At 41.3% G+C, this 17,130-nt stretch overlaps 1 protein-coding gene across 5 annotated transcripts in view; it reads right to left on the bottom strand.

Annotated features, from left to right (window-relative positions):
- Positions 1–1,160: 1,160 nt before the first annotated feature.
- The window catches only part of tpm4a (tropomyosin 4a), a 19,785-nt gene continuing 3,815 nt past the window's right edge, over positions 1,161–17,130 (bottom strand). The window contains exons 1-8 of one of the 5 annotated variants that reach the window (XM_083969906.1): positions 14,147–14,741; positions 5,336–5,469; positions 4,993–5,110; positions 4,817–4,887; positions 4,651–4,726; positions 3,490–3,552; positions 2,993–3,062; positions 1,161–1,403 (exon numbers count right to left, since the gene is read on the bottom strand). In XM_083969906.1, coding sequence (XP_083826032.1) covers positions 1,321–1,403; positions 2,993–3,062; positions 3,490–3,552; positions 4,651–4,726; positions 4,817–4,887; positions 4,993–5,110; positions 5,336–5,469; positions 14,147–14,278 — 747 coding nt within the window. In that variant the 5' untranslated portion in view covers positions 14,279–14,741 and the 3' untranslated portion in view covers positions 1,161–1,320. The other 4 variants (XM_083969907.1, XM_083969909.1, XM_083969905.1 and 1 more) reach the window with 4 other exon arrangements.

Below are 17,130 nucleotides of genomic sequence, written 5' to 3'. Positions count from 1 at the left end.
ATTTATTAGATTGACATAGAGGGGGGTGATGAATGAAATATTCCAAAATGGCCTCGATTAAATGTGAGGCGCTTTTCTTGGCCCTGGCACCAGATGAAATCATGATGACCATCACAAAAAAAATAAATTTTTAAAAGAATTTATTGTCCGTCTTATGTGTGTTCTTTGGTCTTTGAGAGTTCCCCTGGCAAAAAATAAGTGGTGAAAATGAAACAAACCCCCCCTCCCAAAAAAGGAAAAAAAAAAAAAATCAAACAATACAACTTCTCAAATACCTAACATTATTCTACTATATACAATAAGTATCCATGGTTGGCGAAACCTAACTGAGCTTCCAGTGGTTTGGGGTTTAGCTCACTCATGTTATACAATATATTGTAAATCTATTAAGTTTTGGCTACATTATGGCATGTTGTTGGCAATGATGCAGAAGGTGGAGATCAGGTAATGCTTAAGGAAAGGTAGTACAGATCAGATATTCACCTCATGGCCTAGATACTGTACATACTCAGCTCTCAGTTTCTGCACAGACTCCCACAAGACAAAGAGAAGAATAATGATGATGCACAAAATAATCTGCGCAGCTATGCAGCTTGAACATGTCAGCTTCAGGATGATCAGCCAGAGGAGGCGTTACTTTGTAAGTAAATGTAGAAGCCTACTGTGACTGAGCAACATGTGCCTTGCTTTATTTATTTATTCATGAATAAAACCTTTCCATTAAGGACACCTGCATCTTGCTGTATAGAGACAGATTCAGGACACTGCTGAGACACAAGAGCTGAATGTCCGTCAACTTGTAGCCTCCTCAGGCGTTACAGCATGATCGGAAAAACAACTGTTGAATGACTTCATATCACCACTGGGTGGCACTTCAGAGCCAAAAGTAGACTGAGAGAAACCCAATACCATCTGTAGCCTGTGTATTAATATAATCAGACAGAGGCTTAATGTATGTGCACATAAAATGTAAAATTGAGCCGGTGTGAGTGGTTGAATGACCAAATCTGTTTCTTTGGGTGTATTAATTGCCAGTTCTTACAAAATGAGTGGTCAAAAATTATTTCTGTAATCACAGCTCGAGATTAAAAAAAAAGAAAAAAAAAAGTGATGGTTTCAAAATGACCTCCCATCTTAAGAAGAAGAAGAAAAAAAAAGTTGTGCCTTAGAAAAAAAAAAAACATCAAGGGACAAGCATTAAGTTAATCCCCTTTTATGTGGGGGAATAAAGATTTTACAGCTCGAAATGTGGAATGGAGTCGAACATTTAATGGAATGTTACATGACGATCTCATCCTCTCCAGTTTCCTCTCTGTGTGTTTATAAGCTGTTCAGTTCCTGCAGGGTCTGGTCCAGGACTTGGTGCATGCCCAGATTCTCCTCTTTGGCATGTGATAATTTCTCTGGGGACGGGAAGAAAAGTGACATGGTGAACTCTCAACGGTCAGGGAATAACACTGCCATCACTAACATACTGTCATGCTAATTCATTCTGCTTTATAGCATACCGTAAAATACTGCACAGAGAACTGTTTTACTGGAAAGACGTTTTGCATAACTACTTTGGTTAAGTTGTGCTGCATGCAAAGAAAAATCAACCACACTGCAGTGTCTTCCATGCAAGATCTACTGACTGACTAAGATACTGTTAGTAAAACACTGTGTATGGACTTCTAAGAGGACCTGTGTACAATACTGTGGAGTCAGTCATTGTATTGTATTAGATGCTACCTTGTTGATATCAGCATGACTTTATGGGTATGCTGGCTTTATAAGATCAGGAACTACCAAAAAGATGTTAGATTTAGATTTTCTTTTTAAAGGGGAGGGGTCTAAGGGGTTTGGAAGTTGCATTAATTCACACCAAAACCAGAGGAGCTCACCTTGTGTATCTGCTAATCAGATGGACAATGTAAAGTGACAAACTAATTGCACAACATACAACTATAGATTCAAATGTACTATTCTAGTTAACATCAAGCTACTATATGCTAGCATGGCGAATCAAGAACAGAGACATGAGCTGCAAAGTAGGAAAGAAAAAGATGTTTTAATTACTTCTTTTGCATAGTAAGCCGGACTGAAGGCACATATAACCCACAGAGAAGACAATGAGTCCAAACATTCAGAGGAAGACAGGAAAAGGGAAGTGAAAGGCACAGAGCAACGGAGAAGTCAGAGCATCTACAGAGATGTCATGTCATTGAGGGCATGGTCCAGCTCCTCACTAATGGCCTTGTACTTCAGCTTCTGAGCGTACAATTCATCTGGAGGTCAGAGGGCGACAGGAAGTGCAGGCAGGTGTCAAGGACGGCAGCGACACAAACAAGCCGAAAAGCAGGACAAGAATGAGAGACAGATGGAGGGAAAAGGAGCAGAGGGAGGAAGGAGAAGACAAAAACAAAATAGGTCAGGCTTTTTAAAGATGCAGAAATGGCTTGGAAGAAAGAATGATGCACATCTAATTATGTGTGCAGTTCTTTTGCTGGGTGAACTCCGAATGTAATTCCATAAACTCAGCTGCCTGTGGTCCAACAACTAAATAGTGCAGATCTAAAAACAGTCTGTCCTCTCTGCAACATGGCTGACATGCAGTAGTTGTCCTTCAGAAACAAGGGTATTTTATAAGCTTGTCTTAGGTAAGGACTTTCCATAGGTTTGGCAGGGAACCCTTTCCTTTCCGCTGATATTTCCAGTGATGATGAAATAGGACACCCCTTCTGGGATCCATGTTAAACTGAACTATATCATTGTGTGTTCCTGCAGTAAGATGTTGGCCCTATTATGATTAGCTTGCCTCTGGCCTACAGAAAACTCTGCAAAACTATCTGATTCTGGTGCATCAACAATCAAATATCCTAATTTATTCACAATAAACGTAACCTTGGGCCTTACATGGCTAACTTTATTATATCTGTCTTTGTGTCAAGTTGGTGCAAAGTGGAGCAAATCACCCAACATTTTTTTTCTACAAAGAGTGTTGCTCTCCTACCTTCCAGGTCATCAATGGATTTTTCCAGTTTGGCCACTGTCCTCTCTGCAAACTCTGCACGGGTTTCAGCCTGAGAGGAAAACAGACACAGGATGTCACACAGTGCTCAGGAGCATAAACATGACATGAGTTACATTTAGGTTTTGAATGCATGAACATATTAAGATGATAAAATGAATTATAAGAAGCTAAAATCACCAGATAAATGAAAAAATAACCAATCCATGTGTAGAAAAAATGGGCTTGACGGAAGTTGATTATTTTTAGTTAATTCTGTCTTTTTAAAAAATGTATACAGGAAATGAGGATAGGAAATGTAGGGAGATGACATGCAGTAAAGGCCCCAGGTCAGGTTATTCATTTGGAATACACAATTTCACATTATCAAAAAAAAGCATCTTAATAAGTGTGGCATTTTTTTGTTTTACTGTAAACACACACATTACCGTAAATACATGCAGTACAAGCTTTCTTTATGAAATCTTTCTGATTCTCACCTCCTTCAGTTTGTCAGTCAGAACTTTGATCTCCTCCTCGTACTTGTCCTCTTTTTCCGAGTACTGTTGACACACACAAATAAATCATTTGATCTAATTAGAGGCGGAGACACAAATACATGCTCACACATGCTTTCACCGCTCGCTCACTATCATCCAAAGATAATAATCATAACTGAGTTAAAGAGCCGCTCCCTTTCAGGAATTATATGTAAAAATGGAGGCTGTTGCACAAAAACAGGGTGAGGTGTTGGTCTGGCCCGGGAACAAGTTTGGCGGTGATGCCAACCATAGCAGGCCTGACCGAACAAAGCGAGGGCAGATTTGCTAAAGAAGAGCAGTCATGTGGCGAGTCTGGCCTGCTGTCATGTTGCCTGTCTGTGCCCGGAGAGGAATGTACTGCAGGTTTCTCTACCAGCTGCTAGTACACAAATGCTAAAACCGATTATGTGGCCATTAACTCTAAATAACAGTGGTTCTGTGGTTAATTTGTCATGCACTATTACAAACATATATATAAACAGTGAAGGAGGTTCAATCTTTCACCCCTGAAGCATTCCGGTTTTCATCTAAACAACTTGAGGGGAAACTAAAAGGCTAGGTTTGTAAGTACGGCCTGTTGATACACAACTATAATGAAGGTAGATTGAAACAATACTTTGGCAATGTGGTGTCCGTCCACACTGGCTATAATTACTGACCACTGAGCAACGAGAGCAGCCCAAATGATAGGTTATGGAGAGGCGGAAATGAGCACATACTAGTCTCCAGACCTGGTGTTCAGAATATACTGTTGTATATATTTAGGTTGTTTGTTTGTGTGTGTTTGTGAAGAAGAATGAAAACAACCCAGTGTGTAAGCTTTGTCTTAACTTCATGCATTGTGCAAAAAGATGTTTTACCACTGATGCACACTGAATAAAAAAAAAAAACACTGGCTTTGGGCAGAGAGAATTATTGCCAGAGTCAGTGAATGCCTCATAACTTGGTAGACTAGTGGGTTTTCCTCATATGTGGCTAGTCCTGCACGCAGGGCTGACATAATGTTTTTCTTGCATATTACTGGGTAGAAAATGAAAGTTTGCTGGGGTATGGTGCATGTTTCACTGTGTGGAACCCCCCTCCCTTGACAGAAATATGAATTCACAGCATGACCCTCACCTTCTCAGACTGGGCTTCTAGGGACTTCAGGTTGTTGGTCACATTTTTCAGCTCCTCCTCCAGATCACTGGCTTTACTGTGAAGATAAACATAGACAAATGTTTGGTTTTAATGGATGAAAAATGCTTGAGGGGAAGTGTGCATAATTTATTTATGTTATTTTTACCATTCTGAGAGCTCGGCCCTCTCCTCAGCTCTCTCCAGCTCTCCTTCCAGGATCACCAGCTTACGAGCAACCTGGGGTGAAAAATTTGAGTTTTTTTAGGAAACATTTTTTGGACTAGAAATGTCAATCTAGTTAAGTGTACCTCATTTTAGGGGATCTCGGTTTTTCTTGCTCACCTCCTCATATTTACGGTCAGCCTCCTCTGCGATGTGTTTGGCCTCCTTCAGCTGCATCTCCTGGATCTCCATCTTCTCCTCGTCCTTCATTGCTCGGTTCTCGATCACCTTCATGCCTCTGAATGAACAAGAGGGAGAAGTCAATGACTCCACACAAACATACAAGTAAGCACTCACATTGTTTATTTTGTCAAAGATTGGCGGTTGCGATGAAATATGTAAAACACCATCTCACATGTAATACATTGCAGTAATCAAAATTCCCATCCAGATTAGCTGAAATTAAACCAGATGTCTAAAAGTCCATCACAGTGGATGCTGGTGTAAGGTGACCTGTACTGACCTCTCGCTCTCATCTGCAGCCTTCTCTGCCTCCTCCAATTTTTGCAGTGCTGTGGCCAGCCTCTCCTGGGCTCGGTCCAACTCCTCCTCCACCAGCTGGATCCTACGGTTCAGAGCTGCTACATCACCCTCCGCCTGAAGGAGAGAGAGAGAGAGGTGGGAAGAAAAGGGGAGGAGAGAAAATTTCAGTCATTCATTCATTCAGCTTTAAATCATCCAAATTGATCTTCCCATCCTCCCCCTGTTGTCCTCCTTATAACAGGAAGAGAGGGGAAGAGAGTCACAAAGAGGGCATTTGGGGGGCAAGAGAAAATCTTGTAGCCAGACAGAAACTATGAACAGAAGGAGGAACAGCCTGACAGAGAAGATGAACACCAACCTGTAGACTATTTGCCCAGCACAAACTGTTAAACTTGAGCACACAAATCACTGCGCTACTGTTTTATTAAGCAAAGTCCACTCGAAGGAATTAAAGAAATGCTTTCAACTAGTTTAAGTTTATTCTTCTTAATGGCTGCTAATGTCTCTGCAGGAGCATGGTGAAGGAGAATGAGAGGAAAATAAGAGATCAAAGTCAGTCTGGGAGTCACAGGGAGCACGTCAGTGAGTCTCCACTAAATGATAGGATCAAAAGACTCCATCAACAACAACTACAAACTTTTAATAAACCTTTAATGATACAGACTTTCTCCCGAATGTATGTGTGTAAAAGAAATACACAAAAACTGAAATCAAATGATATAACATCACATTCAAAAGTAGTTAATGAGGAGAACAGTAACATCAGTGTTTTTTTATGTTAATTTAATGCACTTCTTCTTAATTTAATGTGCTTCTTCTTTAGAAATCAGTTACCAGAAGCTATACAGTTGCTTTTGTTAGAAAAGAGGCAACTACAAAAAATATTCAACGCTATCCCTCCTCGGGATTCTACAGGAAATCTGACTGCAAGTGCATGAAAATATATTCACTTCCAGCTGGGGGTCCTAGGAGGATCTTATACAGAGGCAGAGCCTACCTGTAATAAAAGGCCTCTGATGAAACACAAGAACTAACTGCTGAGTCTGGCTGCAGGGTGTAATCCTTCTTAATGTCTGAAGATCGCTGGACTTTAGATCTCAATGAAATGCTTGCAAAAACTCAATTTCCGGGGGACTGTGAATGTAGAACTGGGGCAAAGTGGGGATGACAAATGGGCTTCTTCTCATCTGCCCTTGGTAAACAAAGGCAGAGAGAGGAAAAAGAAAGCAAACAGACAAAAAATACAGGCATTTCCTCTCTGCTGGCCAGGGAGTTTATCCAACCACTACCTCCTAGGGAGCCACATTCAAAGTGAAAACCAGCCCAGCTCTGTTTTCATACAAAAGTCACAACACAAAGAGACTTAAGTTTATGACCAGAAAGCACGACATAACTGCACAAAGTGGTGTTACAATGGTGAACCATTCAGTCAATGCCCAGAGTGCTCACGCAAAGTTTACTCCCTATTCCTAAAATGAAGCAGCTGAGGATTTCTTCAAAACCGGCATTATTCTGTGCACAGTTGCGAGGCAGCAGCAGTTAGTAGGTCAGTGACTCATTAGCTAGCCAGTCAGTCCAGAAGTCAGATCAACAGTCAGTTTACAGGTGGGGGAGTCACTCTGGTACACAATTGGCAATAAACCCACTGAAAACTGCAAAAAAGGACCGCCATTGAGAAGCAGAGAGTCCGTTGGAAAAGAGTTAGGTCTGTTTTAAATAGACGCCCATCTAGGCCTCTCTTCCATTCTGTCGTGGACTCAATATTTCAGGAAATGAAGGAATGGTTTCCTGCTTGTTGGCAGCTGGCACTGGCCGCTGTCTAATTTTTCGCATTTTCTCCATGTCATTTTCATGTCATGTTAGACTGCTGACTGGCCAGTCAGTCTTTCCACCCCCCCCCCCCACCCCCCCTCTCTCTCTCTCTCTCACTCACTCACCCCTCCCTTAATTCTTTCTCGCCCTCTCCCAGGTCCTGCCCTACTACACCCAGAGCTGCCAGGGAAGGCCGCTGATATGAGACAGGAAATGTCTGTTGAACTAGCGTTGACGTGTCTTAAAACAACCAGCATTTGACATAGGAAAACCTAACCCGACACCGAATGAATAAAAAGTCATAAATCGATCGAAAGCAGCTTGAAATCTCATCAGCGATGTCCTCTGCGCAGGTCTGCGTCTGTCAACACTAGATCTGGCTGGTGAGAAACGATGAACAGAATTAAACCAGACCCTGAAATAACAGATATAGTTACTTCCTGAGTCCTGTGAGTGAAGCAATATGCTGTGAAGAATACCGTCTGCACACAAACAAACATCCTATTCATGAGCTTTAGGTCAGCTACACTGGCACATCAGATTCTGTAATGCACTTCCAGATGCGCGCACACACACACACAAACTCTGCAAACATGCAAACAGACACTCTTATTCTGTCAATCTCTGCCTCATACACACAGACTCACATAATTACCAGTTAGCAACCAGCTAGTTTCCTGCCAGTAAAATGTTTGTTGTTAAGCAACACACAAACACAGAAACTAAAGTCTGGGCTCATGGTGGTCATGTACTATCTATGCTCACAATCAAATGTGTGCAACCTGCTTTTATCTGGCATCAGATTTTCACAATCACTGTGGGGGGGGGGGGATTCCCTTATCGACAAAGACAGACTGGTGTCACGTTTAAAAAAAAAAGGGTGGGTACAGTTAGTACAGAGCATGCTCTCATGCCTCTAATTCACTGAGCCATGACCAAAGAAGACTAGAGCTCTTCCTGTGAATCTCGAAGGTACTGCTGAAAATACTCCCTCCCTCTGCAGCTTCAGAAAATCACTTAACCAGTGTTAAAAGGACAGAAATGTTGTTTTAAAAGTATTCTCAGCTCTTGTCCAGAAAATAATCAAAGCTACTGTAATGTTAAGGAGGGGATGAGAACTACTAAATGAAGCCACTTGACTACAAGAATAGATACAAGCGTGACTTTATAAATGAGGATCTTGAAAAAGGTGACAGGAAGTCAGCAGCCCGACATCCTTTCATTTCCTCCCTTTGACTGTTCTTTCTTTCAGAGCCGGTATATTCTCTCTCTCTCTCTCTCTCTCTTTCTGGCCATGCCTCTTCCTTTAGCACCCACTTTGCATTCCCCGGCTGCCAGGGACGCACAACTCCCTTATATGGTAAAACAAACTATGGAGAAGGTTTGTGTTGGAGTATCAGTAAGATTGTGGCAGTGAGCACACACACACACACACACACACACACACACACACACACACACACACACACACACACACACACACACACACACACACACACACACACACACACACACACACACACACACACACACACACACACACACACACACACACACAAGTAAAAGATACTGGTACTGCCTGCTGTGTTATCAAGCTAGTTTAATATCTAACACCAGAGCTTTCTAACAGGTAAATGCTATTCCATTAATTGATGGCTACTTAATAGTTACTCTTGACCAGCCTTAGTAAATAACATTTTCTTTGTCTCATACCACCATATATAAAGGCTGGAGACATGGGGAAGCAGTAGCAACCTCTCAGGCTCATCAACATATTATATATTGCTGAATTCATCTGTACAAAAATCAAAGTGTAAAATGGACAGAATGGAGGTTGTGGTATAACCAAACATAAAATTCCTATCATCGTTTGTAAAACCACACTGTCATTTTCTAAAAAGTTGATATAACTTGTAGATTGTGAGCTTTAGAGGTCACTATACTGAGACATGCTAGCTGTTTCCTCTGTGTTTCCTGCCTTTATTCTAAGATAAGCTACAGCTGGCTTCTGGCTGCAGGTTCATATTTACTGTGCATACAAGAGAGCAAAAGTGCACTTCCAAATATGTCGAGCTATTTCTTTAACATGAGCCATTTTCAGCTACACTATGGTGAAATACAGGACCCATCATTATAATGTGCTATTTAACTGACCTCTCTGTCACTGCTGGACTACTTACAGTAATGTTCGGTTGCTTCTCCACACAGTAAACAGTCCACAATGTGACTTGAAGATACAGCACAGCCCTAGTGGGACTGGCTTAAGACATACCTGAGTGTATTACATGTATTAGAGACAAGATCAAGGACAAGTGAAAGAGGAATCTAATTACTGGCTGATTCCAGGGCAGTGGGCTAATGAGCTGCACAATGCTGTTGGGGTTCAGGGGAAGTTATTCCTGACACTTCTGCTTGCTACTTTCAATGTGAATGTGTGTCTGTCAGTGTGTGTAATCTTTTCCCATACAGATCTGGCATGCAAAGACATCTGCATTCAGCACAAGCAAGGCTGTCATGAGGTATGATATGTAAAAAAGAAGGTCATTAAACTTCCAGACAAGCATCACAATGAGTTCTTTCTCTGTGCGAAATGTAGTCTGTTTGCATTTTTCTGCAGTATTATGACCTCTACGTTGGTCTTCAGCTTGTTTGAGGCTTGAAAGCACCAGCATAGTAAAACTGATATGTCTTACACTGACAGGGACTGAAACCAGTTTGTCAAATGACATACAGGAATCTACAAAGTACGTCAGGTAGTAAACATTTCAGTGTTCAGACAGTTCACATTAATCTTAATTATATATATTTTTAGAAAAAACAGAAAAGGTGATAAATTGTGTGGTCACTGGACAAATAGAGGGCAGGGGATTTAACTGCCCACAGGTCAAGTAAACATCCTTCCAATAAAAGTTTATACGGTTCTTTCAGGCTAAATGAATTCCATTTCCACTCTCCAGCACGAGCACGAACTTGCAGCCATCCTAAAACCGTCTCACTGAGGTTCGCATGCATTCACAAACAAATGTGTTGGATTTGAAATGGTTCGCACACTTCTCTGTGCTGCTCATTTCCACTCTCTGAATGCTACTTAATGACATTATAGCTAATTTAGCTGTCATAGCGCAGACTGTGCAAATATATTCTGCTCCTCGCTGGAGCTATACAACCCACAACCTTGGCCAGCGAAGCCACAAGCCAGTAACATGGAAGTGTTCCCCTGAATGCCAACGACTGCCAAAAAGTGTCCACATGTGGCAGTTATATCTGGAAAGTTGAGCTATTCCCAGGGAGAAGGTCCAAAGAAAACAGTGACACCAGGAAGTAATTCTTTCCACCCAACTGTTTGACTGTTGGAGGAGAAAACTTTCAAGCTCGCTGAGCACACAAGTCAGCAAACAGATGATACCTTCAAGTTGATTTTGACAACTTGGTATGCACTATTTATAAATCACAACCTGTAATTACCTATAATGAGATGTAAGCAGTGTAAAATGAGTACAGCTGTTAAGTGTGTAGAACAACTTCATTGTGTCTTTCGAAGACAAACTTAAAGTGAACTTTTGTGGAGAAACTTTTTTTGTAAGTTGCATTAAACTTGTACACCATTTATTGAAATGACCCTTAACTACTTTTGAAACATAAAGTCCACCTCACACTAATCTTCCTGTTGATCAGGGCTGGAGCTCAGGGACAGGAAGTGCTTGGAGTAGAAGCACAGGAAGTGCTGGAGCAGAGTCGGCAGACAACATCCTGGGAGGGACAGTCTTCCCGAAGCTTGTGCTTTGGAGAAGGTTAGAGTCCCACTTCCCTTTTTAATCCGCTTTTAGACGTGGCTTGGTAAACCACAAACTGTATTTCTGCAGTTATGTTGTTAACACTAAACATCACTATGGAAACTGTCATGTTGTCTGATGACAACACGAGCACAGATAGAAAAGGAAATACATACTTTTAGGCTTATGATTCTGTGCTTTAAATGTTTTATTTCTGTTTAATGAATCATGTTTTCATGTAGTCTATGTATGTTTATCACACATGTGAAATCATCATTTAAACATCATTTAAACTTATAAAGCAGGTAATTTGGTTTTTCTGTGTTATTGACAAGGCTCTCGGGGCTGTGAAAGAAGTACAAATGATCTTTGGCCTGATTCTCACCTCTGAACCTTCAACCACCATGCAATATAACTCTGACTGCTGTGAGCACTATGAAAAGTGAACAGCTCATTGAGAATAATTGCCGTAAATAAAACACATCTAAGCAGGTCAAACAAGTGTTTGAAGACTAGGCTATGTCATGTCTTTGTAATCTGACAGAGCCTTTAAGCGTTACTGAGCAGCTGAGTAGCGTCTCAAGAGGCGTTAAAACCACTTTCGAAATAACACAAAACAATTACTTTGCATTTTTTTGTAAGAGATGCAGCCAAGTGTTGTTTTTTCTGTTACTGTTGCATTTTCAAACAATGATTCATTACCTTAACACACTCAGCAAGATTCCTGTTTTGATCTCCCCATGATCCTATGAAAGAGTTTTTGTGCCAAGGAATAACTCCAGGTTGGCCTAATTGTTCACATATGGGACCACAGCAACGCTGACACACAAACACAGCGCTCTGTTTTACTTTGAGCGCACACAGAGCGAGATGTGTGACAGCTGAAGCTGCTTTAACACATCAGGGCTTATAGGGGCAGTTTCATACCATTACGTGCAGCATTAACAAGCAGTACACACATCTTTAATACATTTATAAGATGTTATAATGTTGTTTTATGTAAGTATAAGGTCTTTAAAAAAAAATGTATTGATGGAGTTGTGGACAACTTTAACTGAAGCATCTGGATACAGGATACTGATATATGAAGAGATGACAAGTGACTTATACAATGTCCTTATACATGCTTTGCATTTGGTAATATACAATTTGGTATGTGCTGCTTATAAATGATAAATCAGGGCAGTTATATTTAATTGTTACTACTGCTGACTAACACCTAAAAGGTGAGGTCTGCTAAACTTTGTCTGCTAAACTTTGTAGCATGCTTCAAAAATGGTGTGTACATCACTTTAAGAACAGTCTAATGTTGAAATCACTGTTGACTACAAACATGAAGGTGTTACTACAATACATGTAGTGTTACCTTCAGCCTTACATGTGACAGGAAATGACACAATAACCTCATACACCACCAGAGAGCAACTTGAGGTGTGTAACTTACTATCCCATCTACTGTCCCCACTTTAATGCTCCTGATTTAGTTCATGGCCGCAGGTAAGACAGTTATATTCAGATATATGATTGAAGAAGAAGAAAACATCCCATTAGTCAAGTTAAGTCAAGTTACACATTGTAAGTATTTCAAAATAATGATTAGTGTGTTACAGATGTCAGTATACATGATGACATCAGAATGATTATTCATAAGCTGAGCGAACGCCCAGTTGTCAAATTGAAAAGGTGCCATGTTACCTAATAGGCAGCCTGTAACAAAGGGGGTTAGTGGTGCAGCAGGCCTGCTCCTTTCATCATCTCAGCTGCCATATCTTTACAGCCACACCTTCCCCTCCCACTCTCCTTGAATCTTTCTACTTCTGTCCTGTCATTAACCAGCTACTATGCAAAGGACATGGCACCGTGTGCCATAAAGCAACATGTGAAACAAGTCAAGACTGTTACCTATCTGTGCTACTAAGCAGTTTTCCTCCACCAGTCTCAGCCTTTTTCTCTATGAGGCTGTAAAACTCGGATGTGGGTAGAGTCAAGAGACAGACAGGTGACTGAGCTGGGCGCAGGCTCAGAAGACGCAGATGAGTCACTTAGAACACATCTATGAGTGTCGTTTGTGAAATGACACATTTGTGGAACTTCAGTAATGACTTGTGGTAATCACCGCCATGGTTGTGCAACGGCTACTGATAATAAGTGCTGAAATGTAAACACTTAACGGTGCTGCAACTATGGTTATTTATCCATTCATTATCCAGTCATTCACAACTTGGTCTTGGTCTTGGGGTGCGCACAAGTAGCAAAAGGAAATGTCCATCAAACTTCCTCAAGCCCACAGTGACGTCTTCAAACCAACAACCAACAAATATTTTGTCAAACCAACAACCAACAGATATTCAGATGGAAAAGAAGCTGGAACCAGTTATTTCTGTGCCATTGTGGCTTAAAATAAATCTCAAGTGATTATTAACTAATGGCCATAATTGTTGCCTATAAATCTTCAGTTAACCCACTAATCAATTCAATGACTAATTGTTTCAGCTCGAGTTTGAGAGGGCGTTTTTTTAGTAGTACGGGCCTTTGACTTCCTAATAACAGGGTAAGCATACTGTGCCCTCTATTTTCCTATCGTCTGTGAGGCACAGTGGTTAGACCCTCAAGCATACAGCTGCTGCTGGCAAACCTCCAGCCTGCTGAAGTGCCAGTGAGCAAGTCATCAAGAGTGTGAAAAGTCAATTTGACTAGAGGGGGAAAAAAAGATATCAGCCCATTAATCTGAATGCTGGCAGCTCTAAGAGCTGAATAGTAGTTAGAATAATAATATATCCATAATAAATAAGCACAGGCATGATTTGGATCTATAAAAACTAATTTTCTCATTGAGTCTAATAGTTAAATTCAATTTTGCACAAAAGGTCCAATGCTGCTGTCTACGTGGTAGTGCACATTATTCTCAGCAGTTTTTACAGCGGCCTGTAACTTCAGTGCGCATGCGCAAAGACCTGCAGGAATCCAAACTTCTTTTTTTTTTCATTAGAGACCAACGCCTTGCATTGTGGCACAATCACGCCCGCGAATGAATCAATGACATGAGCCACATACTTTTCACAGGCTGTGAGTTGAATGTGAAGAAGTTAACACGAGTTTAACGAGCCAGAGAAACGACACAGAGGGCGATTATAGAACAGGAAGAGAGGGAGAGAGAGACAGAGCTAGGAGGAGAAGAAATAAAAGAGAGGGTTTGATTATCTCACTTTCTCTCGGAGCTCCCGTTCACTGTCCAGCTCTCTCTGTAGGACCTGAGCCCGGTCCTCTGCCTCGTCGGCCTGCTGCTGCAAACACTGAATCTTCCTCTTCACAGCATCCAGAGAGTTCAAACCTGCCATCCTGACTGTTTGTTACTTAATTTAAGACTACACGTAAAAAAATATATATAAGACACACACCCAGTTAAGACTGCTTTGGGATTGTGCAAAAATAACGCCTCCTATTTGTTTGGTCTATTCAGAGTAATACTATGATCAAGAAAAGAAAACGACTTTGATCGTTGTTCCTTTTTTTTTTTTTTTTTTTTAAAGAAGAAGAAAATGGATCTCCGTCCGGGGCCAAAGTCTTTGGGAATGTAAAGGATTCGTTCAAGTGCAACAAAAAGTTATATAACCAGGAAGTAAGAGTGTCCAGGTGTTGTCCCAATGTTTCTCCTGGGCAGCGGGAATGTAAAGTTCATGAGCAGCGTTGGAAAGTTGTCCCCAGCAATGTGGCAGCTTTTTGGTCCGGACGCTTTGAGTTTGAGGAGGAGGTTTGGTGAAGCTGCGCGGTGAGGAGAGCGGAGAGCGGAGAGCGCCAGACTGTGCCGGGAGGAGGAGGAGGAGGAGGAGGAGAGAAAGAGAGAGAAAGATGGTCGGGACGGGATGAGGTCAGAGGGGGCGGGGCGTGAGCGTGCGCGTATGTCTGTGTGTTTGTGTGTGTGTTTAAGCTGATCACTGACTTGCAATGGGAAAAAAGGAGGAAAATACCTTCAGTATTGTAAAGGTGCAGTCCTCACAGTTTCGATATTACACACTGAGATAAACTTAAAGTGTCCACCTTGCACAACAATATGATATAAATATTTCTCCATTCAGGCTGTTTCATGTTCTAAAGTGAGAGTAAGGACTTTGGGTTGCAAAAATGAATCTCTGTTCCTTTTCTTGGCTTTTCTAAAAATATTTTGTCTATTTCCAGGCCATATTCAGGTTATAGCTGAATATAATTTAAATATAAAGGGGTAAATTCATATCTTGGTTAAACCAACCAAGAGCTTATATTTCTTTAATCACTATCAAAGGAAACCTTGACAGTAATGTTTTTATGTAAACAAAATTACAATGTAGCGATATCTGATTTTTCAAAATCTAAAATACCAATATTATGGCAACAGTGTATTCAAGTCCAGGAGGATTTGGACGTTGGAGACTATAGATTTTTGTTGTGTGCATGCTTGTTAGTGAATCTTTTGACTATTGGGTCACGCAGTAAAACCTTTTTTTTAAAGAAAACTCGACAGAATGTGTCTTTTGTATTTAATATAGACCGTTTCTTTTTTATTTGTATCTCAGCTTTTTGCCAAAGTTAAGCACGGGAGCCTGTGGAGCACGACTCCATCTCAACCTTTGATGACTCAGGTAAATGGGGTCTCGACTTAGACTCTTGTTTGGTGACTTGAGAGGTGAGATATGAAACTTATATTTAGTATTAAAAAAAAACATTAGTCAGGTAAGTGACTAATTTACCTGACAAAATAACAACAAAAAGCTTGTTATTCTGGCTGTGATGAATGCTTATGTGCATTTTCTCATTATTACAGTATTATCATTTCTTAATGGGGTTAAAAGAATAGTCCTCTTAAATTCATCCAGGTGAGTTTTCTTAAACTGTTGTTATTTCAAGCATTGTAAGAATGCAGAACCTGTTTTCCAGGCATATGTCTCGTGAGGTCATTATTTCAGTGTCCAGGATTTTTACATTTGAGGAATGAATAAATGAAACATTATAGCTACACATCTCAACATGCCCCAAACTGACCAATATGTCCAGGAACTATGTTTATTAACCTCTGGGGAAACCCGCTGTCATTGATCTTCACGTTTACAATTCATTCATCATACATTTTTCTATTTTGAGGAACTGTGTCAGAGTTTGTTTTGGAGTAGGTAAACAAAGATCATCTATTCCTGCCCACAGATGATGACCATTGTGTGTGTGTGTGTGTGTGTAAATCAGGTTTATGCTCCATCTTTCATGCTTCAGCCCTGCCCGTGTTTACCCTCATTGTTCCCTGTAATCGGCCCTGGGACATGGATGTGGTGGACGGCGAGGGGGGACGGGCCAGCGGGCCAGCAGATCTAAGTTCAGGTTCAGCTCAAATTCAGTCCGGCTGTTCATCTGTTGATTGAGTCTCTGATTTACCCCTTGCACCGGAAAAGCTAGAAGCATTGATTTCATTAGACACAGGAGTGTGGGGCTTTCTGTTTGCCTTGGCTACATTCCTCACATACCAGAGCCCCCCCACCCCCCCCCCCCCACCCCTCCTGCCTGCTTGCCTGCTCTCTGCTTTCTCTGCCGGTCCAGCCACTACAGTCAGGCCAGCCTTCCCCGAAAACAGTAACTGTTGCTGTGGTGAAAGTCGTTATCAACACCTGCATTACGTCTACACGTTGCCACCTTCATCCTTTATATCCTGTGTGCTAATACTGTGGCCCAAAGACAGACGCTTTGTCCAACCAGTGGAGCCGGCAGTGAACTGTGATGACCTAAATATCAGCACCACTAGCCCATGTAGAGGTTGTTCTTTGTGAATCATAGCTAGGCTACTTGCTTGTTGGGGTCTTTGGCTCACTGTTCTGCTTTCCCAGCCCCCTCCAGGTTTCCAATCTCTGCTCTCTGTGTGAATTCAGTTGTGTAATGACTTGACTGCTGCCTCTAATAAGTGACATGTGGAGGGGAATTCATGGACGTGCATCAGAACAGCTTTACTAGCTGGAAAAGTCGTTGTCAATTCGAGGGACTTCTCTGTAAACAGGTTGTAGTGAAGGTCTATTCTTGGCTAAACTTTCTATCTACTCCAGCACACACAGGAGTGGAACTCTCAAACCTCATAACTTCAACAACTACGTTTTTTCCAGGGGCCCACTTGACCCACTTTGCATGTGAGGTTTCTCAGAACTATTCTCAGAGTTTATTTAATCACCATGTGAGG

Source organism: Trachurus trachurus, assembly GCF_905171665.1.
Source record: "Trachurus trachurus genome assembly, chromosome: 4".
NCBI lineage: Eukaryota > Metazoa > Chordata > Actinopteri > Carangiformes > Carangidae > Trachurus > Trachurus trachurus.
This window is presented reverse-complemented; position numbering and strand designations above follow the sequence as displayed.